At 34.1% G+C, this 24,501-nt stretch overlaps 1 protein-coding gene across 4 annotated transcripts in view; it reads right to left on the reverse strand.

Annotated features, from left to right (window-relative positions):
* The window catches only part of KHDRBS2 (KH RNA binding domain containing, signal transduction associated 2), an 890,357-nt gene that overhangs the window by 83,916 nt on the left and 781,940 nt on the right, over positions 1-24,501 (reverse strand). For 3 of the 4 annotated variants that reach the window (XM_069070694.1, XM_069070693.1, XM_069070695.1), the window contains one exon: positions 10,438-11,524. In XM_069070694.1, coding sequence (XP_068926795.1) covers positions 11,427-11,524 — 98 coding nt within the window. In that variant the 3' untranslated portion in view covers positions 10,438-11,426. Of the gene's footprint in view, positions 1-9,349; positions 9,411-10,437; positions 11,525-24,501 lie in introns of those variants that run through there. The other variant, XR_011164972.1, reaches the window with a different exon arrangement.

Here is a 24,501-nt window from a genome sequence, read left to right on the forward strand (position 1 = left end):
TTAAGTAATTTGGTCAGGGCCACACAACTAGGAAGGATCTGAAGTAGGGTTTGATCTCACTTCTTGATGTTCTCACCCATTGACCCACCCAAATGCCTCCTACTGTCAATACTACCTCTTATCCTGGAAATTTTTTTTATTTAATGGTGACACCAAAGGAAATGTGAAGTAGTGGGTGCAATTGTGCCCTTGTGATCTGCCTAAGTGATCTCCCTGACCCAAGTCTTTCTTCACTCTATTTTATCCAGATAAAATGCTTTTTCTTAAGCATAATTTTGTCACTTTCTTAATCAACAAATTCAATTATCTCTCTATTACCTCTAGAATGAAAATAAACTACTCTTTAGGTTTTAAAGCCCTTCATGAACTTGACCCAATCTATTTTTTCAACTGTATTGTACATTTCTCCATCCCCTGCACTCTGTTTCACAGAGCCAAACTGTTGTCTTCTCTGTTTTGCACCCTCATCACTCCATCCCCTATTTCTATGCCTTTGCATTGACCATTGGAATGTACTTTCTAGTCACCTCTCAAGGAATTCCCCTCTTCCCTCAAGACAGTTCAAGCTTTACAACGTCTATATGAATCCTTTTTTGATCCATTCAAATTTCAGTGTCTCCCTCTTAGCCCCTCTATATACTTTGTATTTTAATTCCCTTGTGTTTGTCTATATTTATAGTATGGTATAGTATGTAGTGAGCTGGTTGTGAACCCAGAATGATCTACATTCCAGATCTGTGTGACACATTTGGCTATGTGACTGAGTAGGCTGCTTAATCTCTTTGTTCTACAACCCTCTGACAATATAAGATGCCAAGAAATTGCCAAATTGCATTGGTAGAGGAAATTTCTTCACCTGGGGATTCCCTATGCCAATGAAGTTATAAGTTTAGTCGCTATCTCATTCCCTTTATATATAACTTACATATGTATCTACTTGCTCACCATAGGTAAGCTCTTTGAAAGTAGGGGTTTGTTCCTAGCTAACTAAGGAAGCTGCAGGTTGTAGAGCTCTGAAGCTCAGGAATTCTGAACTGTATTAGGGCTAAACTGAACCAGTGTTTTGGGTAAGCTCTGCATCAACATAGTGAGATCCTGGAAGTGGGCACCAGGTTGTCCAGGAAGGGGCAAATCAGTTTAGGACAGAATTGGAATTAATCAGTAATGGGAATAGGCTCCGGAGGAGTCCATGAAATTCCCATCAGGGTGATAGAAGGTGACCTAGTCTTAAAAGAAAAAGGTAGGGATTGCTTAATACATTGTATTTGTATTCCCAGCACCTAGCACAGTGGCCGGAATATAGGAGGCACTTAATAGAGGTTTGTTGATTGAATGATTGTCATCTACTATCACTAGCAGTGTTAGCACAGACAAGTTGCTTACCCTCTTAGTTTTCCATAGGAAACTCTCAAAGATTCCACGTTATAGATGAGTTATTGTTCCCATTTTTGAAGAATCATAGGTGTGCATCATTTCCCTATCCCTTTCCATCAACACACACACTCACTCACAGACACACACACACACACACACACACACACACTCTTACTTTTTGGTTAGAGGCAGTTGGTAGTGCACTGGGTTGAGCACAGGGTCTGTAGTCAAGAAGGCATGAGTTCAAATCTGTCATCAAACACTTAGAAGCTGTGACCATGGGTAAATCACTTAATCTTTGTTTGTCTCAATTTCCTCAAAGGTAAGATAGAGATAATAAAAGCACCTTCCTCTCAGAGTTTTTGTGAGGATTAAATGAGATAATGTATAAAAAGCACTTAACAAAATGCCTATCATATCATGGGTGATACATATCCATATCTATATAGTATATAGACATATACATATATACACATGTATATGTGTGTATCATAAACATATGTGTGTTTGTACATACTAAAACAAAACAAAGAACCCTCTTTGTTCTGCAGAATAGGTGAGTGCATCTCTGCTAACTTGGGTATGGACTGAATTCCAAGGATGAGGATCCTTGCCTCACCATGACTACAGGTGGAATTTGGGAGTGTGATAATAGGTGGTATGAATTGTTATAGTAATGATTTATCAGCATGAGTTGTGATTCAATGTGCCTGAACATAAATCCAATTGTAAGAAACATAGGTTAAGGATATCCTTATTTAAATAAACAGGTTTCCCAGTTATAGACTCCTAGATCACAAACAGAATGATGTGTAGCTGAGATACCTATGGCTATATGGCATGCAAAGTTACTCAGAACAGGTTATATGTCAATTAAGGATTATATCATTCTATAGGCCATTCAGTTACAAATGGTAAATGATTCAATATCCTGTTTTGTCAAATTTAGTATGCTTTAATGTCACTTAATAGTTACTGAATATGTTGTACATAAATCTTAAGGAAATTAATGAAAAAGAATATTTTTTTACATGTGGAATTAAAAAAATCCCTCTCAACATATCAAGAAATAATCTAATACCTAAACTAGTTCTCTGTGTAGTGCCTTACACATATTAGGCATTCATCATATTGTCATTGGATGAACTGAATGAATTAACTATGCAAACTCTACTTTTTGGAGATGAGGAGGGAGTATAGGGGTGGGTGGTGGTGGAAGAGGTATTCCGATGTTATTCCACAGACTTGAAAATATGAAACCAGTCTCATTTTAGAACACTTTTAAAAAAAATGCAATTTTTTTAAGTCCTTGTGAGATGTTTATACACATAAACTGCTACTTTTCTAGAAAAATAACAACAAAACAACCAGGCTTCATTAAAAGAGGCATAGTCTACATGTCTAGAGAGTTGTTAATAAAGAACCATTGATCAAGAATCTACTATGTTCTAGGAACTGTATTAAGAAGCTCATTTTATTCTGGGAAATATAACATGCACATATATAAGCATATAGAGAAATCTTGCTCTACCTTTCCTTGATTAGATTACATTGGTATTCTTGTGTTTCAATTGGGGACTGGGACATTTCAGGAATGACACCGATGAATTGGAAAAGATCCAAATGAAGGTGACCAGGATGTTAGATGGCAATAAAAAGACTGTGTTGAAGGAAGTAGTGATATTTAGACTGGAGAAGGGAAAAAGGGAGTAGGATGGGGTAACTTCCTACAAGTATATAGAAGACATATCGCATGTAATGAAGCTTTGATTTTTTTTTCTGCTTGACTCCAGAAAACAGATTTATAGTAATTTGTTGATGTTACAATGAGATAATTTTAAGCTAGATATAAAGTAGAAGGGAAAAAATATGTGATTTAGGACTATCTCAAAGTGGAATACACTGCTTTGGGAGATGGAGTTTCTCTTATTGGATGTCTTTAAATGAAGATGGGATGAATGCTAGTCACACAGTAGCACACTGAATGGAGTGCTGAACTTAGAATCAGGAAGACCTAAGTTCAAATCTTGCTTCATACAATTATGAATTGTGTGACTAGACAAGTCACTTAACTTCTCTCAGACTCAATTTCATTATCTATAAATGAGAATAATAATATTTACCTCAAAGGGTTGTTGTGAGTATCAAAGAGGATAATATAAGTAAAGTACATCACAAACCTTAAAGTTCTATGCAAATTTATTATTTATTAATTATAATGTCATTGTAGAAGGGATGCTTGTTCAGGCATTGGTTAAGATAATTGATCTCTAATGTCCTTGTCAACTTTGAGATTTTACGAAATGAATATTCTAACAAATTATAAACAATATTTATTATATGCCTATATATTCTACATGATTGTAATATGTCAAAAGTATATCATTCTCATAAAAATCTATGGGACCATTACACAACCACAGTAAAATGTTACTATTCCCTACTTTCTTGGATCTGTGCTTTCATCAGTGTGGCTACTTCTTCAACAAACATAGATCAAAACCTCTATAAAACTAGTTGATTATCTTGGATAATTCTGATTTTTAAAAGTCATTATTCCATGGTCAACATGATGAAGAATCTTTCCAAATTTGGTCGATCTCATTCTTCAACTACAATCATGAAATACTGCTGGATCTTTACCAATGGTCTTTCTGGTTTGGTAGGATATGTAAGACCTTGTGATCTCTTGGACTAGCCCTCAAGAACCCCAGATCATCTTCATGCCACAATGAAGCAATGTAGGAGGACTTTAACTGAGGGGGTGTCTATATTTATACCTAGGTTACAACAGGTACCATGGTACCAATTCAAGTCCTCAAGGTAACAAGCATGTATTAAGTACCTATTAAAGTGGCAAGCACTATGATAAGGATACAAAAAAAGTTTAAAAAATGAAAACAAAACAATTCTACTCTCTAAGAGCTCATAGTCTAATAGGGGAGACCATATGCAACTGACTAGTTACAAAGGAGATGATAGAAGATAAATTGGAGATAGATAATATAAATGAATAAAGCACTTAAATTATGGAGGACTAGTAAGGCCTTTTGCAGATGGTAAGATTTTAAGAAAGTCAGGGAAGCCAGAAGATAGAGATGAAAGGGGAGAACAGAGTAAAAAACTAGGGATTTTAGGTAAAACATTGATTAGGTGGAAAATAGCAATATTATTTTGTACTTAGAACACTGATAATTCATATACTATAAAAGTGACTTCCAGCCAAATTTTTTTGAGGTTATTTTTCTTTTATATTAAAGATGAGAGTATAAGGAAGATATTGCATGACTGTATTTCAAAGAAAACAAAATTAAAGAATTAAAAAGATACTAAAGTTGGGGAGGTATAATAACAAATGGCCCATTGGCTAGTTTTTTTTTTTCAAATAAAATATGCCAATTCATTAAAGATAGAAAACTTTCTTAGAAGCAAGATAAGGAAAAAATATTTTTCAAATCTACAACTCTTCTAGGCTTGTTGTATGGTACTTAAATCCAATCTACATAACCAAATTAATTAACTATATCAATAAGGTATTTTAAAATGTGTATTCTTTCAAATTAATATATTAGTTATTTTTCAACTTTAACAAATATTTATTAAGCATCTACTTTGTGCCAGACTGTGTTAGACATTGGGAATAAAAATACAAAGAATGAAACAATACTTTTTCTCAAAGAGTTTTTATCTTAGCAAGAGAGTATCTAAATACTTTCTAACATGGCCAATATTTCAAGATGGCAAATCTTGGCTTATCATAAGGAAAACTGAATATCTAATGAGGATGACAGAGTCCAGTCTAACAGTGTTTAGAGATGGAAGGTAATTCAAGTAAACAGATCCCTTCAATGAGTTGTCAGAAAGAAATGACAAAATGGTTCCTTTAATAGGTGATTTACATCATGCAGTGAAAATTCATTGCATTTTGAGAAGGAATGACCTTTCTAATTAGGAAATACCATTTTAATCTCTCGTGTGTGCAATTTTTCCAAAAATAATTTTCTTTCCCTTAATTGTTCAATCCCCAAACCTTCTTTCCAAAATATATCAATTGAAGAGATTTGTCCTTTTTTTTTTTTTGAGTTGTGGGAAATAATTTAGCCATGTATTGAAGTGCTATAAAATATTACCCCTACATGACACTATCTAAATTTACATATTTCTAGGCAATTTAGCTTGTAGTACAGTAACAAGATAGGACGCATATAATCTGATAAACATGCAGCTATTTTAGATAGCACTTTAGACTCATACATTGCATTTTTAGAATGAAGAAAATATATGACATTTGGTGCACTTAAAATGTGATAAACCTGAAATTACTTGGTAGTTTGACAAAATCATAGAGGATATACAATATCTGAGGCTTTCAACTCCAGGTTTTTCTATTGCAAATAAAAGAAAAAAAAGGACCTAAAGACTTTAAAGGATAGCATCTCAAATGTATTATTTCTTTTCAATATACATTTGTCTTCTTCATTCATACTTCATATATTTATTCTTCATTCATTAAGTTCCTGCTATATGCATAGCACCATGCCAGATGCTAGCCTGGATAAAAAGATAATAAGGACATAGTTCTTTCCCTCAAGGCACTTGGAATCTTGACCTGGTTGGGGTATAAAAATATGTGGGCCTAGAGTATGTGAAAAATATAAAATAACTATAATGCAGAAAGTTATAATGTCATAAAAGATATACATAGGCTATCTAAGGCCTGGAAAGAAAATCACATTTCCAATTTATTTAATATGTTCAAATTGAAGATATGTAAGATGCTATGGTAATATACATAGGAATAGACTATGACCTCCTAAAATGATCATATATTCACTTTTCTGTTAATATGTGTTCTCCCAGTAGAATGCAAGCTTTTTGAGAGGACAGAACAAATTTTTTTTCCATTGCACTTTAGATTGCAAAATGCCTTGTATTGTGCCTGCCCCTAGTAGAGTTTTAATAAATGTGTTTTGGATTAAATTGGAGTGGATCCTAAATAATATCTTGAGGATTTGAAAATGTCATATCATCTCTAGATGAGTAAATTATATCAAGTGATAACATTTTTATTGGTTATATTTTAAGAAGAATAATACCTTGAGTTTTTTATATTATTTAGTCAGCTTCTCTTAGGGGAATTTAGTAAAGTACTATGTTACTCTTTTGAATAATACCCTTTTGCTTAAAAGAGGTCACACACACAGCATCCACAGGCATGCCCTATAAATTCATCTACACAAATACTAATTTTTTGTCAAGAAATATTTTAATAACAGTAACCTATATCACGTCTACAATTTAGATTTCTTTCAATTATCCTCTGAGGTTGGCTCTGAAATAACATTTGTTCATATTTTACAGAGGAGGAAATGAAGGCTTCCAGAGCTGAAGTCAATTGTCTAAGTTACACTGCTATTAAAGTAGCACAGTCAGGACTCCTCAAATCCATGTTTCTTGACTGAAGGTCTAGGGCTTTTCCTAACAACCTCACTGCCTTTCCATAACTGGAGGGGGGAAAAAAAGCACATTTTTGCAGAATCTTATTTGGTTGTATATCTATATCTATATCTATATCATCTACTATCTGCATTAATTACACAGTCTAAACTTTAGTTACTAGAGAATGATGAACAATGTTATCAGCAATAGATGTTTAATTTCCTGTTCTTGGTAAAGACTATTTCAAATTCCTTTAGATATTATTTAATTTAAAATGCATTTTTATAACAATGAAGAACCCATTCAAAAGTCATGAAGTTATAGGTGTGGGGGGAGAAATGTAGGAGAGAAAAAGGGGAAGAAAAACAGGGAAGAAGAGAAAGAAGGAAGGAGAAAGACAAAGAGTGAGAGAGGGAGAGACAGAGAGTGACAAAGAAACAGAGAAAGACAGAGTCAGGAAGGCCTCAGAGTCAGGAACCTATCTCTGTTTAAAGACCCTCTAATGCCACATTGGGCAAATCACTTAAACTCTCAATACCCCAGACAATTCTTTAGGACTTAAGTTGTGGCTGTGTGAGGGAGTTTCTCTTATGCGGCAGGTTTCCTAAATCACTGAAATCAAAGGTGGTACAGTTGAATACATATTCTTTTCCTTTTTCCTAGGGGCACAGAGAAGTCAGTTAAATGACTTGCCTAGGATCACACAGCCCATATGTGTCTGAATCACACCTGGAATTTAGAGTATCTTCCAGATTCCAAGGATAGCTATGTCTCAATTATGCCAAAATGCCTCTTATATGTGCACATGGTTATAGGTGTATTTTGTGTGTGTCAATATATGTGTGTATAAGTAGTTTAGTGATATGTTCAGTGACACTCTTTATTCCAGATTATTTAGGGATTCAATCCTGGGGTTAATTTCTAGGGGAAAAAAATTCTTAGAAGGACGTCATTGGCATGCAAAAGGCATGACAGATATTTGTTTCTTTCCATTCAGTCTCTGATGATGTTTTAGAGAAGTCATAAGAGGTCATAGGCTTTGAGAATTGAGTCTGCTCACCCTTGGGGGATTAGATTGATCTAGATCAGACCAGTTACTGCAATGCCCAAGATGAAAAGGAATTTCTCACTTGGAATTTGCTTTTGTGTCTTTTGTTCTTTCCCAGAATATCCTACAGTCATCCTCATCCCCAGTGGCCAGAGTATGGTGAGGTGCATTTCCTAGTTCTTTTGGCTTAGTGATTGGCAGGAATCAAAAGTCTTTTTTATTTGTTTAATTGCTCTCTTTCATGAAGCCCAGTCCTGCACTTAAGGAATGATTGGAGGACTGGTGTTTGAGAACAATAGGTGGTCAAGCCCTACAACTGATAGGTAAATCAATGTTTTCTGATAAGTGATTGTTTTTAAAGCTTACTCCCCTCTCCCCCTCCCCATATAGAAACAAGCAAATGATTCCTGTAATGTCTAAGGACACACTTTAGCTTTCATACCTTACATGGGAAGTGGACTTTTTTTTCTGTTTCTAATGCATGATGGAACACCTTCTTTGACTCTGGAGCTCTTTTTCCCTTGTACTAAGGCAGAAATGACTTTTTTGAAACTCATTATATCTCAAATGCCATTTTAACAAGCTAGAAGAGTGAAAAAGTTTATCATGTGAAAAGACAAATGATATTTTCTTTTTCTTTTCTACCCATAAGCAATTTGAGAGAAGAAAGAAGACATAAAATTGATGTTTTTCAGAAATAGGTATATTTCAAGGGGGAAATTCATTTCTATTTTTACCTTCTTAGCACCTCCCTTGGTGGAAAACTTTGGGCTTATCATCAGTAAAAGTATAACTAATGGAAATGGCTGAAATTTTTGGTGAAAATGAAGATGGTTTTTAATTAGAGAGCTTTCTATACTAGGCTTGAACTAAGAGAAAAACATGAAAGGACCAACCTAGTCACTCCATTTAAAACAACTATTATCATTTCTTTATCATAAAATCCCAGACCGTGAGCTGGAAGGGAAGTTAGAGACCTAATCTGTCTACCTCCCTCATTTTTATATGATAAGGAAACTGAGGTCTAGAAAAGTAAGGGACTTACCCAATGTCACACAGTAGATAAAACTTGGAGGCAGAATTTGAAACCAGTGTCTTTGATTCCAGAGCCAATTCTCCTTCTATTGTATCATAGGCTTTTCCCAACTTTACACATTAATCATTAGCCTTTCATCACTGAAGTGAAAATAAGTATAACTCACAGACCAACGTGCATCAGGTATTAAAAACCATTGGCTTTAAAACTATTAAATTTTTATTTGCAGAAAATTGTTCCCATTAAATGTTAAACTTAATTAGCATCAAGTATTTAGAAAAGACCACTGACTTTAAAGGACATATAAAACAGCTGCCTATTTGGCAGAAATCTCAACTTTACCAGAATTGTAGCAGGCAGCCTATAATGTACATGCTTCCTGTCATATCAAGCTGTGACATTCTTTTGTGGAGGAAGACATATTTTGAAGTAGAGGGGGTGGGGAAGCTTACCTGAATACTTCCTAACACATCACATCTGCTGCTCAGTTATCTGCCCTTTGCTTGTAGAAACCTGGAACAGTGAGACAGAATAAACAGTGAATGTAACCCAACAGTATTCAACTTAAGCCAGTGCTACCAAAATTCACTTTCAGATGACAGGACACGCTTCAAAAAGCTATTAGCATGCAACTCCAGCTGCAAGAGATTTTTGTTCACAAACTGAACAGCAATATATCTATGCTTTATTCGCATCAAAAAAGTAAACCAATCACATTGACAAAAAGCCACTGTAAACAAAAAAACTGTATTTTAAAAGATTAACAGTTTTGGCATCCATCCCTACTATCAAGTCTTTCACTTTTTTTTTTTCTCCATCAAAATTTAGGTTATATATTTGATGTTAGCAAGAGTTGCATTACTATTATTGCTAATTTTAGTTCTGTTTATTACCTTGAGGGTTATATATTGTAAAATAATTTTGGTGCCTCTAGTTAATGTTAATTAGTTGTTTTAATAGCCTATGAACCTATTTGTTATATTTTTGTAGGTTTACTTTTTTAACTATCAGTAACTTAATAACTGAGAATATTTAACATTACTGTTGCATACTCAAAATTACAGAGTTACTATTAGTGTTACCTGTTTAACGTTTAGTCATCCTTTGAGTCCTGCGACATATTTCCTTAATAATCATCAGCCATCAAGTCTGATAGTCTCAAAAGAAATATCAGCCCTCTAAACTGCCTTCAAGGGCGGTGATATTTAGCACTGAAAATTACAAATAAAGTTTTTGAGGTTGAATAGCAACAACTGGCCAGTGACACTGATGATTTGTTTGTCAAAACAAATTATTAGAAACTACGCAAATGCCGTCAACACACTCCTCAGAGTGAAAACAAGAAAGTGAATCTATGCAATGCTTACATGTTGAATGGGATATTTAATGTGCGGGGAAACTCAAAGGTTGAAGAACTAGGCATTTAGACAGTGGTAAGTGGTAATCTTACCTCTTTATACTCCATTACATTCTCACGTGAGACATGCTAATACAAACAAGTCAATCAGAGTTTGTGTTTAGCAAGATAAAGCTTAGAGGATAGTTTAAAATCCATTTATTATTCTAAATCCAGTTTTTCCATTAACATGTTATACATTAGTGTTTACTAACCATGATTCATGTAACAGTTTAGTTTGTTAACTTTTAAATTATTTAACAACCAGAAGTTATTGATACAATTTTTAAAGGCTTACACAAAATTCTTAAAACAGACTTGGGTTCATTTTTGTAATTTTAAATAGAAAACATTTTAGGCATCTCTTGAAGAAGAAATAAAGCAGGCATTTAAAGCTAGAAAACAAGTAATTCCAAATTTAGTTTGTTACAAAAGGTTTCAGCTTTATTGACAAATTATGGCAAACATATTTGACAAAATTGTGGTTTCCTATTTAGAGAAGCTTACACATGGAACTTTATGTGGTTTTTTCTTTTTTAACAAATACAGGTTAAAACACTGAACAAATTCAGTTAGCTACATACATACAGTAGCTGCTTGTTTTCAACCCCATTAAAACAGCATTTAAAATTAAATTTACAAACTGAATATCGAACATCTTCATCTAACTAACATATATTAAAAGACAGGTTAAAACAGCTTATCTACATCTTGATTATCATCTAGTTCAAAAATCATATTACAATCTTTTAGCAACCCTAAACAAAGCTCAACCTCGGCTAGTTGGTAGAAACTCAAGATCCGGTAACAGCTTCATGCTTTTTCTTTTAATAAAAAATAAAATGAAATAAAATACACACAACAATGAAAAACAACCAAGAGTATAGCATCCTACTGAATGGTTTATAGACGATGCTTGCCAAAAGTCTCTTAAGTCCGTATTATAAAATAATACTAATGTCAATGTCACGCCAACAGTATAGGAAGAAATACACAAGAAGTACAGGGAGTAATCATGAGCAGTAATCCCTAGGATAGAAAAGAAATGGACTATTACTTGTCTTGTTGCTGTTTATGTGGAGACCACAGGCTATTAATTGTCTTTGAGGTGAGGTCACAGATGAGGAAGACCTTCAATATCTACCATAGGGGTGTTCCCTGTATCCCCCTCTGGCTGCCCTTGGAGGTGGTGCCTTTAGGCTGGAACGGGTTGGGGCCCATTCTTCTTGTGCTACGAATAAAAGAAAGACAGTAAAATACATGTAATATTTTTCTTTTTCAACAATGGAGCAGTAGACGCAGTACCTGGCCAAGAACAAAAAAAAAAAATAAATTAATACTCTGAAAGGCTAACACTGTTGATCTTCACCAGTGGACAGTAAGGCTATAGAACATTGCCAGTGTTAAACCTGTTCAAATACAACAGAATGAGCACTCAGAAGGAAAACTATTTTGAAGAGAGAAGAGGTTAGTTGTTGGAACACTGTGCTTTTATTAGCAGCATGCAAATCTGCTATAAGTATATACATATGTGCATGTGAGGAATAGGGCAGTGGATAGCCAAGGGAATCATTAGGAAAATTACTCCATATTTACATCCTAATTAAGGCTTTTATGTGAACCAAGAGCTAAAGAATTCTAGAACTAAAAGAGTAGCAAAGTTTGAAACCTGAGCTATATATCACTCACACTCACACTCACACACACACACACACACACACACACACACACACACACAATGTGTCTGCTTCAGAGGAGCACCATGTGTTGTAATGAACAGAGAACTGACTTTCCTATAAGGGAATCCTGGATTTAAGTCCTAACTTTGACACATATTATTTTCAGGACTCTGGGTAAATAATTTAACCTGCTGGCACACAAGTAATTCTAAAACTGTGGCAGGGGTCAGTTGATCCACAGTGGTTGAGGAAGTTCCTCAACAGAAGCCTCCTACATCAATGAAACCAGAGATATAATTTTAAAAAATTACTAAATATGAAACATGGAAGATTAAAAATGGAATTGTATTTATAAAGCAACTTCTCACTTATCTCGAAATCAGATTCACAACAACCTCAAAATTTCAGAATATAGTCAAGAATCAGGGAATGACTCTGAAGCTAGAGGGCTTAGATTCAAATTTATTTTTTGAATAAATTTATTGCCTATGTTGTCTTAGGCAAGTAATTTAAACTACTTGGATCTAACGACTCAATTCTAAAGAAGGAGATATTGGACTCAATGGCCTACAATGTTTTATCTAACTCTAAATCTATAACCCTTTGATTAGATGACCACTAAGGTCCCATTCAGTTCTATAATGCAGATTCTATGATCCTAAATTATAAAGCATCTGAGCAGCACAGGGGTATGGAGGTTGGGAGAAGATTTAGACTTTTCAATACACAGGAGAAGGTATGACCACCCTGAAAATGGATGACCTTTTGTAGAACTACTCACCAAATCATTTTGTTACTGGAAAAAACAATGGAAACTAAATGAAAGATTCAAATGTGAAAAACCAATAGGTATACATATTCATTCATTTTATAGGTAAGCTATGGAGATTTATATATGTTTTGATTATCTCTTCTCTAAGAATATAAGCTATTTGTGAGCAGAAATTATTTCACTCTTTTTACTGGTAATCCTCAATGGTTTGTACAGTGCCTGATGCATAGCAGAGGCTTATTAAAGACTTATTTGATTGATTAAGGGCATCATTCATTAAAATATTAGCCAGCATTTATAATGTGCTTTATGGCTTGCAAAGTGCTTTATAAATATGAACTCATTTTATTCTCATATCAACCTGGGAGGTCAATGCCATTATTAATCATCATTTTACAGATTAAAATAAAAAACAAAACCCGAGGCAGAGGTTAAGTGACCTGCCTAGGGAGACACACAGGGAGTAAATATCTGAAGTCAGGTGTGAACTCAGGTAATCTTGGCTCCAAGTTCCATTCTCCATCCATTGTGCCCATCTGTCTTCCTATGTTGTCATTTGTCACAGCAATCCTGTAATACTGGTGCTATTATTGATGAGGAAATTGAGATAGAGAAAGGTTAAGTGACTTGCTCAAGGTCCAACAGATAGTTTTAGAGTTAGTACTTTGAAATTGTTTTCTTCACTCCAGGTTGCTAATCCAGTGCTTCCCTCTGGAAGGGGTTTTGGGGTGGAGAGATTTTTACTCAAGTATCTCAAGGATATGTCTGATGAAGTGAAGCTTTGATAGGTACAACTAAGCTCGGAAAATTTTAAGCACAGGCTAAGTAATGAACTATATGCATAATCTAAGAACCAAAGTTTGGCCAATGAATGAGAACTATTTTTGCCACAATAACTGCTGAAAATCACCTACTCAGATTTAGAGGGTTTGTAAGTTTCATGAGTTGAGGGACTACTAAACATGGATGAAATTGTAAACTTTTAAAGTACAGAAGTATCTCTTTACTCAATTTAATACTCTAGACAGGAAGATACAAAATACATTTTGAGAAATATTTCCACAAAATGATTAATGTTTCAAATGTTTCTGTACTTAAAGTGGCAGATACATTCAGAATACTCTCTTTGATAATAGTGAATAAATTGGATTCTATTATAACTCTGAAAAGTTAGGGTGCCTTGTTAAGTTCTGTATATTCCTCTAAATGATAGGGAAAGAAAGGAGAATGGGAAAATAAAAAGAAAATTAAAAATATTACACTGAATCAGAACAGTTGTCCGTTCAGTCCAAAATTCCATCTTTGGAATCAAAGTCAAGGTAGTCTTTGTAGTACAATATGACAGTTATTCTCAATATTATTTTCAAAGGAAAAGAGTAATTTTACTTTTATCCAGAACGTCTAACATAATTTGGGGACAATAAATATACTCCAGTGGCATACTTTTGATAATTATGGGGGTGGGAAGAGGTAACTCTGGCAAAAAAAAAAAAAACAGGAAGAATTAAACAAAAATAATTCAATTACAGCATTATATAATTTAAAAAGACAGAAACTATTCTTTAACACTAACACAGAGTGAAACACAGCCTTAGGTGGATCAACTTTGGATCCTTAGCCAGGGATTAGTTAGTAAAGTATCAAAATGCTTATATGGTAACATGGTCTCACAGAATGTATCAAAAGGACAATAGGAAGTTGAACTGATGACTCTCACATTTCAGGAAACTGTGGGGTTTTGGGGATAGCTCCAGAGTATAATGATTATTACTAGGAAAAATCTGGGTGTTTCTGACCTGCAGTGAATCCACTCTATATCTATTTTATTATTTTATGTTTCCACATGATGAGAGGAACAGTTGGTGGAAATTGGTCAGTTTTAGTCCTCATAAAGAAATACTTCTGATGTGAAAGAAAATGGACCAAAAAATTTCCAGAATTGACATATTTCACTGTAATTTTTCTATAGGGAAGTCAATCTGGAATCCATAAAGTAGGTTTTGTCATGACTTAAATATTCTTGGAGACTCTGAAACTGCTTTCAGGTCATGTAGGGGCTGGTGGCTCATTTTTACTCAATAACAAATGTCAACAAGTTGTAGGACCAGCCAAATAACTTGTGACGTTTTAGAAAATGGGTAGGGAACAAGAAGCTTGGGGGTCAATTAATTTACGAGTGACCAGCTAGACTACAGGTGATACAAATTGGTAAGTTAGTTATTGATCAGAAGTGGACTTTCATCCAACACTCATTTTATTAAAGAGGAGAGAGAGTGAGAGAGAAAGGTGGAGAGAGAGACAGAGAAAGAAAAGGATGATGATGATGATGATGATGATGATGATAATGAAAGTGACTTGCTAAAAGCCAAAGACATGCAACAAATTAGTGACAGGCCCTGGGCTGAAACCTGGCTCTTTGATTCTAAAGTTGAATATTTGTTCCACTGTAACATGGAACCTCTAATAATACACAGAAAATGTGAGTAAAATAAAGAGGTGGGGGAAGGAATCAAGCAAGACCTAAATTATTTTTGGTTACTGAATTAGAAAAAAATTATTTTCTGGCAGTGATTCTTAATCTATTTGTGTCATAGATGCCTTCAGCAGTCAGCTAAAGTTTATGGAGCCCTTCTCACAACAATATTTTAAAGTTATTTTTAAAATTTATTTATATTTTAAAGTTAATTTCAGTTACTGTCTTAGGGAAAATAAAGGTCTATTTTTTCCCCCATTCAAGTTCATGGACACACTAAAATCTCATGGACCCATTGAAATTTCTGCCTAGAATTTAAGGTTAAGAGCCCCACTTTCTGACATACACCATACCATAGAAAAAGAAAACTCAAGAACTATTATATTCACGTTACTCAATATTTTGAAAAGCAAGAGAATGCTAAAAGGCAAATATTTATTAATCAGCTATTGAATGCCTCCTATCTTACCATTTTTTCCCATTTCAGACTTTTCATACCTTTAAATATATACACTTTTATTTTGCTTTCAACTTTTTGAAGAGTCAGCTTTTATTTGAATGTGAGATTTAGTTAATTAGATTACTGAACTAATTTTTCAGAATTATATAAAATCAATTTCTTGGGGGAGTGGGTTGTTGTTAGAATCAATAGTAGCAGCCAGTAGCAATGCAATGTTTTAAGGTTTGCAAAGTGGTTTACAAATATCTCATTTTATGCTTGAAATAACCATAGATGATAGATACTATTTCCATTTTACAGATGGAAAATCATGTAGAGAAAGCTTAAATAACTTTCCCAGGGTGACACAAATAGTAAATGTGCAAAGGAGGATTTGCACTCAAGTCATCCTGATTCCAGGTCCAATCCTCTATCAATTGTAATACCTTAACTGCAGCTATGGATTATAACAAATGTGTGAAAAAAAAAAGATACCAAATGCTATTAACAGTAACTTCTAAATTTTCAACTAGAGTTCTAATTTCTGTTATATTGTGTCTGTAATGGAAATCAAAGTAGTACTTTGCTGCTTGTTTCAGTTTTTCAAGTACCTTTGAGGCTTGCCTTTGATTGTATCAAGTCTTTGTTAGAAATAGAATGCTTTGTGTTGCCCTTAATAGGCCTAAGGGAGTTTAGAGACCTTCCCTTCCCTTAATAGGCCTAATGTTATCACATGGAGCCCATGGTGGGAAGAGCTTGCTGAAAGAGGATTTTGCTACTATTACAGAAGTCCTGAAAGAAGATTTTACTGCTATTACAGAAGTCCTGGTACTTTACTGTTGATTTGTGTTTGATTTCTCAGACAGAAGCTTTGTCTGTTGATTTGTGTTACCTTGTCAGACAGAAAGTGAGTTGAGATGATAGTGCCCCCAATGTGTGTAAATATTATAGCACTATTAAGCTTAATGTGTATAATTATTGTTGTAGCTCTGTTAAGCTTTGTGTTTCTAGAAACAGAAACTTCAAAGAGCTTGGAGTGGAGCAGTCCCCCTAAAATGAGGTATGTAATAGGAACATAGAGTTACCTATTTGTGAGTCCAGGCAAGAGCTGGGAGAGCTGTCTATCTACCTGTGAATCCAGGCAAGAGCTGGGAGTGGTCAGCCTGTGTAAGAGGAGTCATGGGGTTTGGAAATGTCTCAATTTAAGATGAAAGAGGACTTTACTTGAGTACTCTGTATCAACTAGTAAGATTGTGACTTACTGTGACCTAGGTTTGGATGGTGTTTGTACTTTCTGCTACTCCTTAAGGATGATTGGCTTAAGGATGATTGGAAGACAGCCTCAAGTCAAGAAGACTTTCCCTGGACACTCTGTATTGACTGAGGAGATTGTGATTACTGTGAACTAGGGGTGAATGCTTAAGACTATCTGGCCACCTTAGTAATAAGTTGTTATGTTATATTCTGTTAATGTGGTGCTTTAGTTTCTTGAATGTTTTCCTTTAGTTTATTGATGAATAGAGAGCTCACTATACAATGTGATTAGGTCCTTAAAGCTATTCACAGCTGCAGTCCTCAGGAGAACTGCTCATGATTGTCTTTACAATCTCTTATAACCCAGAAATGGCTGCATCTGTTTTAGAAGTTCTGGTTCATATTGTGGGTGTATGGTATGTTTGTATATGGATGTAGTGGTAGGTATGTGGAGAAAATAAACAGGGGTTTTCAAAGGTCAGTGGAGGGGCTAGAAAGAAATTATTTTCATCAACTAGCAGAGAACAAGGTTCTTTTAAAAAGTTATTTCTATTAAAAGTCTATAACTTGGTATTTTTATGTACTTAGAATATTTACTTTTATCTATCTATTCATGTATGTATGTATGTTTGTATGTAGGTATCTATCTATTCTCTATTGACCTATTTGTAATGCTTACATTATTCCCATTCAAATTTAATCATATAATCCTTCCTTACCATTTCTGATTTTCTATCATTAGATTATATAATAAATATGCTCAAAGGCATATTGTAAAAATTCTTTACAAACTCTAGGGGATAGAAATTCAATTTGATTCAATTCAACCAGTCTGTTATAAGTATATTGCAAGAGTTCAGGAGGATGGCAGTATGGGCCTGTTCTAGGGTAGAGTTAGTTTAAACAAATCATTTGGATCACAGTTCTAGATCTGGGAAAATCCTTAGAGATGCACAAAAAATCAAGGGATATCAGAAAGAAAGATTTGGAAAGTGATTTGATGTCTGAAATAAATAAAAGGAGGCATCAAAAGTAATAAAAGTAAAAACAAAATGCCTGAAATGTGCAATCTATTAGACTGTTAAATTCTTTAAATGTAGGTGGTGTATCTTATTTTATCTTTGTGTATTTTGTATCTCACAGATTAGCCTGCAAAGAGTAGATGTTTGACAATGTTTTGCTCAATTTAACTAAAATTTATTTTAGTCATTACAGTATGGTCTGATGCTTCTTTTTCATGGTTTCACTAAAATGAATTGGAATTAGACATTTTTATAAACATTTAGCAAGTCAAAATGAATATTTTAAATAGTGAAAACTAGAACATCATCACTAATTTGTGTATGCAATAAGTAGTCATTAATTTTTACTCCATTAATTCAGATTTTATGATAATTCATTGGAATTGGGGCTGAACACAAACTTTAAATGGCTCGTGCCAAAAATATTTTCTTCTTCCTCTAAAACTCTTAGCACTTTGTTTGTATCCCTACTATGAATAAATAAGCCATTTAAATAGTATTAGCTTGAAGAAGCAGTATTAACCAACAAATTATAGGTACAGCTTTGTCACATGATTTTTTTTTAATGTGCATTAATTTTGTTTCCTAAACTTCTTGAAGTATATAAACTTTATTAGATTATAAGTTCCTTGAAAACAGAAATAGATTTCCCATAGTATGTAACAAACTTTGGAGTACTCAACATGTGCTTGTTAACTATATGATTATAAGCAAATGGTGTTGCTAATTATTGTCTTTTAGATGGAAATACTTAGTAAGATTTGCTGAATTTATTTGGATTAATAAAACCTAATTTTCAAAAAGGGAAGCAGAATGGTATGGTGGAGAGGGTGCTGGGCTAGAAGACCCAAGCTCTAGACCTAGTTTGGCAGTTTTCTACCTATATGACCTTGGACAAGTCATTTTTAATTCCTTGGAACTCAGTTTCCATCCCAGAAAAATGAGAGGGCTTGCATTTATCCTGAAGAATTCTTCTGCCTCTAAAATTCTATAATTTGTCCTTATCACTAATTTAGACTGACCTTTCTCCTGGTTAGTCAAGTTTTATAGACTTCTGTAAAGTTTCACTGCATAGTACCACTCTAAGCATCAAGAATCATTTTCCTTTTGATAAAGGGAAAAAAAGCTAATAAATAATATAGCTAATAAATAAGAAAAAGCTAAAAAATAAATAAGAAAATAAACATTACCTTTGCCCAGGTAGCTTTTTTTATTCTATTATTTTACTCTGGTGGCCTCAAAAGCTTTTGCATCTCTAAATTCTTCTCTCTCAGCAGAATCAGGTCTATTAAGTTATAGGCATTTCTCAACTTGTCCTCATTTGTTCTGTGTGACCATGCACTCTGGGAGCTTTGAGAATCCACATGAAAAATATGGATGCATTTTTGAGGCTACAAAATGCTGTTCTTAGGTTGTTGTGGAGATAACTTTAAGTACAGAGGTTGTTGAGAAAATTCATCAGGGACAAGGGCTAGAGGCCAATTTAAGTAAAAGATGAAGGAGTCTTTGAATTGTATGCTTACAGTATTAGTTCCTAAACCACTATCTTTAGAGAGGATAAATTTCAGAAATGCCTTCAGAGGGAGTATCAAATTCCAGTCAAAGCTATTATGTTTACAATTTATTAGAAATAGTTAGTCATTTACATTTCTTTATTCTTGATTATAATCTCTTCAAGATGAAGAAGGAAGAAGGAAAGGAACACTTATTAAGTGCCTACTATGTGTCAGGCACTATGCAAAGAGCTTTACAAATATTATCTCACTGATATGCACTACTATGGATAGTGTGAGCTATTATTATCCTCATTTCTTACAGAAGAGTAAACTCAGGCAGAAGGAGGTTAAAGTGGTTGACCCAGGGTTGCACAGTTAGTAAGAGTCTGAGGTCAAATTTCAATTCAGGTCCTTCTGCTTTCAGGCTCAGTACACTATCTACTGAACTAATTAGGAGAAGATTGTAGAGATCTTTGAATTCATTTACAACAAACCCTTCATTAACTAGATGAGGAAACTGAGGTCCAGAGAGATGAGGTGATTTGCCTATGTTCATACTAGTAGTAAGAAAGAGATCTGAGATTTGAATTCATATTCTCTGATTCTAAATCCAGCACTTTTTCTACTTGTACTACAGATAATTCGTTCAGTTTACAATTTGCAAACTCTGAATCAATACACAGAACCCACAACTAGCAAGGAAAACTCATGCTGATTGTTATCATCTCAACCCACAAGTAAATAGGTTTGTCAATTACATAATGCTATTTTAGTGCTGTTACTTAAAATTCACTTTAGCTCTACACCATTAAGTTTATTTTCTCCAGGATAAGTTTCCTGTATCTATTAAGGGTATCACTTTATGTAAATGCAGCTATTCAAAAGTATAGTTGAGGATTGTTTTGTGGCTACTTAGCAAATAATGTTGAAAGATATAGCTTTATCTATTGCTTTATTTTCTGCACACATTTATCTGAGGGGAAGACAAGCAATCCATTTGTCCTTCCAGAGAAAATAGTGTTCAATCTCTTTTACCCCTTGAGCCAGGATCCTAGTTTTCCATAATAAATAACCATTCCCAGGGCACTCAATTAATTAGCTAATTGAAGTAATTAACTATTTTTATTCTGTCATAGTGAATTTGAGCTGATTCAATAGAGTGCATTAATGGGTGATTCTTGGAGTTCACTGACATGGACAGAAGCCATGATTTTTGTATTTCAGTAGAATTTTAAAAACATATTAATGGAACTGACTGACAACATGACAACTATTTCATTTCTATCAGTCATATCCATGTTTATTATGTATTGATTATTATGTGGTAGAGAGACAGCTTGGTATAGTCACTATGACACAGTGGATAAAGAGTCAGTTTCAAAGCCAGGAGAAACTGTTTAAACCCTACCTCTTACAAATACTTACTATGTGACCCTGTCTACACTCCTAAACTCCTCTGTATTTTAAAATATCTCTAAGACTAGTAATTCTGGAGCAGGGGACAATCTGCATTAGTGGAAGCTTCCTCACCAGGAGCTTTCTATATCAATGAAGTAAAAGAGTCCAGCAAAAAAAAAGGGGGGGAAGGGGAGTAGCGGAGAAAAAGAAGAATAATCAATCCACAGCCCACATGTACCTGATCCACTGGTATACTTGGAATGCTAAGATACCTTTGAGAGGGCATGAACCAGAACTGCTTAGAGTGATAAGAAATAGATAAGCTGTGATCTCCTCTAAAGGAAGTACCCATATTGATGAGATCAAAGATCCATTCAGCTATCAATGCAATTATCATCCAAGACTTTTGTCAAACAGAAAGGGAAGAAATCTATTTTAAAATAAGATTTTTTAAAATGTACTTTAAAGAGAGAGAGGGAAGCCCTACCCAATAAACCCAATAAGTGATTGCTCAGTAATGAGAAGCTTAAAAAAAGTAAATGCCTGGATAGCCTCTAGCCCCTATTTATACAAACAGATAAAGGCAGTATTTTATGTCCCCACAAAGATTGCCAATTATGAATTCATTAACAATCAGTTATGTTCTTGGGACTTAAATTCAGTTCTGCATAGTAGTTAGTATTTTGAACCTATTTTCAAATGTCAGTTCTATTTTCCCTGAAAGAGAAATACTTCTTAACTCTCACATTCTCAGTTGCTTCATTTGTAAAATGGGAAAAATAATACCAACTGCCTCACAAGATTGTTGTGAAGATCAATTGAAATAATATAGAAATCTGTAGCTTGTAAAACATTATATAAATGTAAGATCCCCAACATGTTGTACTGTAGTATTCTAGGATGGTGTCTTAATATATTCATATTATTCCCCTTACTGAAGACTTTTAACTCAGTCTTCATTTTGAAAAGCTCTCTGCTCTCTCTCATTTTTGGTGTGCCACTCATCCAGAATGATAGTCCATTTCATCTTTCTTACTCCAGTATTATATGTCCTTCAAGGACCAATAAGTCCTTGCCTTCTCCTATAAGATTTCCTCTACTATTTCAACATTCATTGATCTCTTAGATTTGAATATCTATATCACTTAGAACTGTCACACAGTTTATTTAATTTTTTATTATTTAATAATGATTTATTATTTAATAATGTACTCTTCCTACACTGTAAATTATTCTATCATGTGTGTTAGTCTTGTTGCCCCAATTAAACTTTTTTTATACTTTTTCTATATCTTTCACAATACCAAATACAAGGCGAATGCTCAATAATTTCTTGCTGACTAGATGATCTAAGTATTTTCTCATTTAACTTCTTCAGTTCAGTTAATTTTCAAATATCTACATGGCTTTAGAATTTCCATATGCTGATGATGAAACTGAGAATTAGGAAACTTATGCATGTGATAAAAGGGAATAAAGGTCATTTTTAGATAAGTGTAGAACTTGGACTAAAAAATTCTGAGAATGACTAGAGAAGACACAAATCATACCATCATCAGCACCCCACCTAGGAAGACAAAATTTAAGAGTTAAATGATTAAAATCTATGCAAATTATATAGAATATAGAAAAGTACATAAAGCTTTATTCAAAACAGTCACAGAATACTAGGACTTTGGAAATCTCTATTAATGAAAATTGTGCTAGGTTATTTGTGCTTAGTTATTACCAAAAAAATTGTTTAATTATGACTAAGAAATCATTCTAAGAAGTCAACCTTTTTTTTTTTTTTTAATCAATCAGGGTTAAGTAACTTGCTCAAGGTTACACAGCCAGGTGTTTCTGGGTGGGTGCTACGGATTCAGCCCAGGATTCAATCTCCAGGTCATCCTGACACTGGAGCTGGTGCTCTTATTTGCTGCTGTGCTGCCTGGCCACCCCAAGAAGTCAACTTCTTGACAGAGTACAAGTTATAGGAAACAAATCTAGCATTTTTGAGCCCCAAATGGGCTGATTTTGATAGTGTAACTAAATCAATATATCTTGGAGTGCCCATGATTTTACCTTAAGGTGGTTTTCTTTGGGGATGTAGCAGAGTTTCAGCCAAACACAACTGCTCTGAGAGCACCAAAGAAGGCAGTTTTTGAAGTAGACTTGGAATCAAAAGATTTTGCTATGAACCACAAATTTGACATAATTTACTTTTGTGCACCTGGGCAAATTATTTTGCTTCTCTGGGTCTCAGTTTCTTAATTTCTAAAATGGGGAGGAGTATTAACTAATCTCAAACTTCCCTTCTTGCTCTAAAGCTTTTGGGTTATCTAGGCAGAAGTGAGCCTCTGCCCTTTGTTAGAATTTTTAGTTGCATACCATGAAATCTCTTTTCCTGTGACTAATATTAACTAGGGCTATCCATGGCTCTCAATTTTTGTCCCCACTGCTTCAAGTATTCCTAAAATCATGTCTCAAATATGTTTCCAAGTCTAAACCAGTCTGGTTCTTTTTTATCCTCAATTAATGAACATCTGAGTGCTTAACAATAGAGTATACGTATGTGTATTTTCTTCAAAAAAAAAGTTAAGATGGAAAGGTATATGATAGGACCTTTCTTTTAGCAAGCTGCTGAGTAATCGTATTCCACACACATATTGGGAATATTTGCGGAGACACAGGAAAATATAATATGATAGAGTTGGGCTATAAAAACCAAATAAGGAACTTTTTCTTTCTGTACAAAGCTACAAAGAAACTTTCAAATTTCTAGCACTCTCCCATGAAATTATGAAAAGTTAACTGTTAGTAAAATATATGGAAATACCTTCTAGGCTCTAAAAGGCAATAAACAGAGGGATCTTCCTCAGGAAGTAGAAGTTAAACAATATGAATACATTCAAAAAGTATTTGAATAAATGAAGATAGCTGATGATTTAAAACCTGTTAAGTTCTCTAATTGTTTGAAATTAAATAATAAAAGTGGTAACAATACCTATAATTATATAGCACTTCACGATTCCCAATGTGTTTTACATAAGATTAGTCAGATTTATGTAGTGTTTTAAACTTTCCAAAGCACTCTACATATTTTTTTTCATTTGATTCTCGCAACTTTTTTTTGTGAGATGTTATTATCCTTATTTTATAGCTAAGGAGACAGAGGCTAAAAGAGGTTGAATACTTTTCCCAGCTATTAAGTATATGAAGCAAGATTTGAATTTATCTTCCTGACTCCAAGTCCATTGCTCTATCCCACTACACCACTTAACTATCTAGATTGAATTTGGAGCACTGTTTTGTCCCTCCAAAAAATTTGTCTGGTATTATTGTCAGAGTTAGAATCAAAATCCTAGGTCTCATAAGTATGTGAGATTTTATAGTCTTATGAACTAAAACATCTTTCCCTTATTTCATTTCATCTCTTCTCCAAAGACTAAGTATTAAGTTCCCATGAAAGTTTATCTAATTCTGCCCTATTCATATGCTTAATCTTTGCCAGACTTAAATTTTACTCTATGCAAACCTCATTATCCATGGATATTATTATTCAATGATTTCTCTTTTAGCTGAAATGGTGGATGAATGTGTCTACTTGTATATTGACTTATCCCTCTTACATACATTATTTACTATAATCAAGGGGACTGCTTGACTTGGATAGAAACAGATCTCTTATGTTCC

The sequence above is a fragment of the Petaurus breviceps genome, unplaced genomic scaffold, assembly GCF_028583685.1.
Source record: "Petaurus breviceps papuanus isolate PSGF00001 unplaced genomic scaffold, PetGlider_PUasm1.0 90822, whole genome shotgun sequence".
NCBI lineage: Eukaryota > Metazoa > Chordata > Mammalia > Diprotodontia > Petauridae > Petaurus > Petaurus breviceps.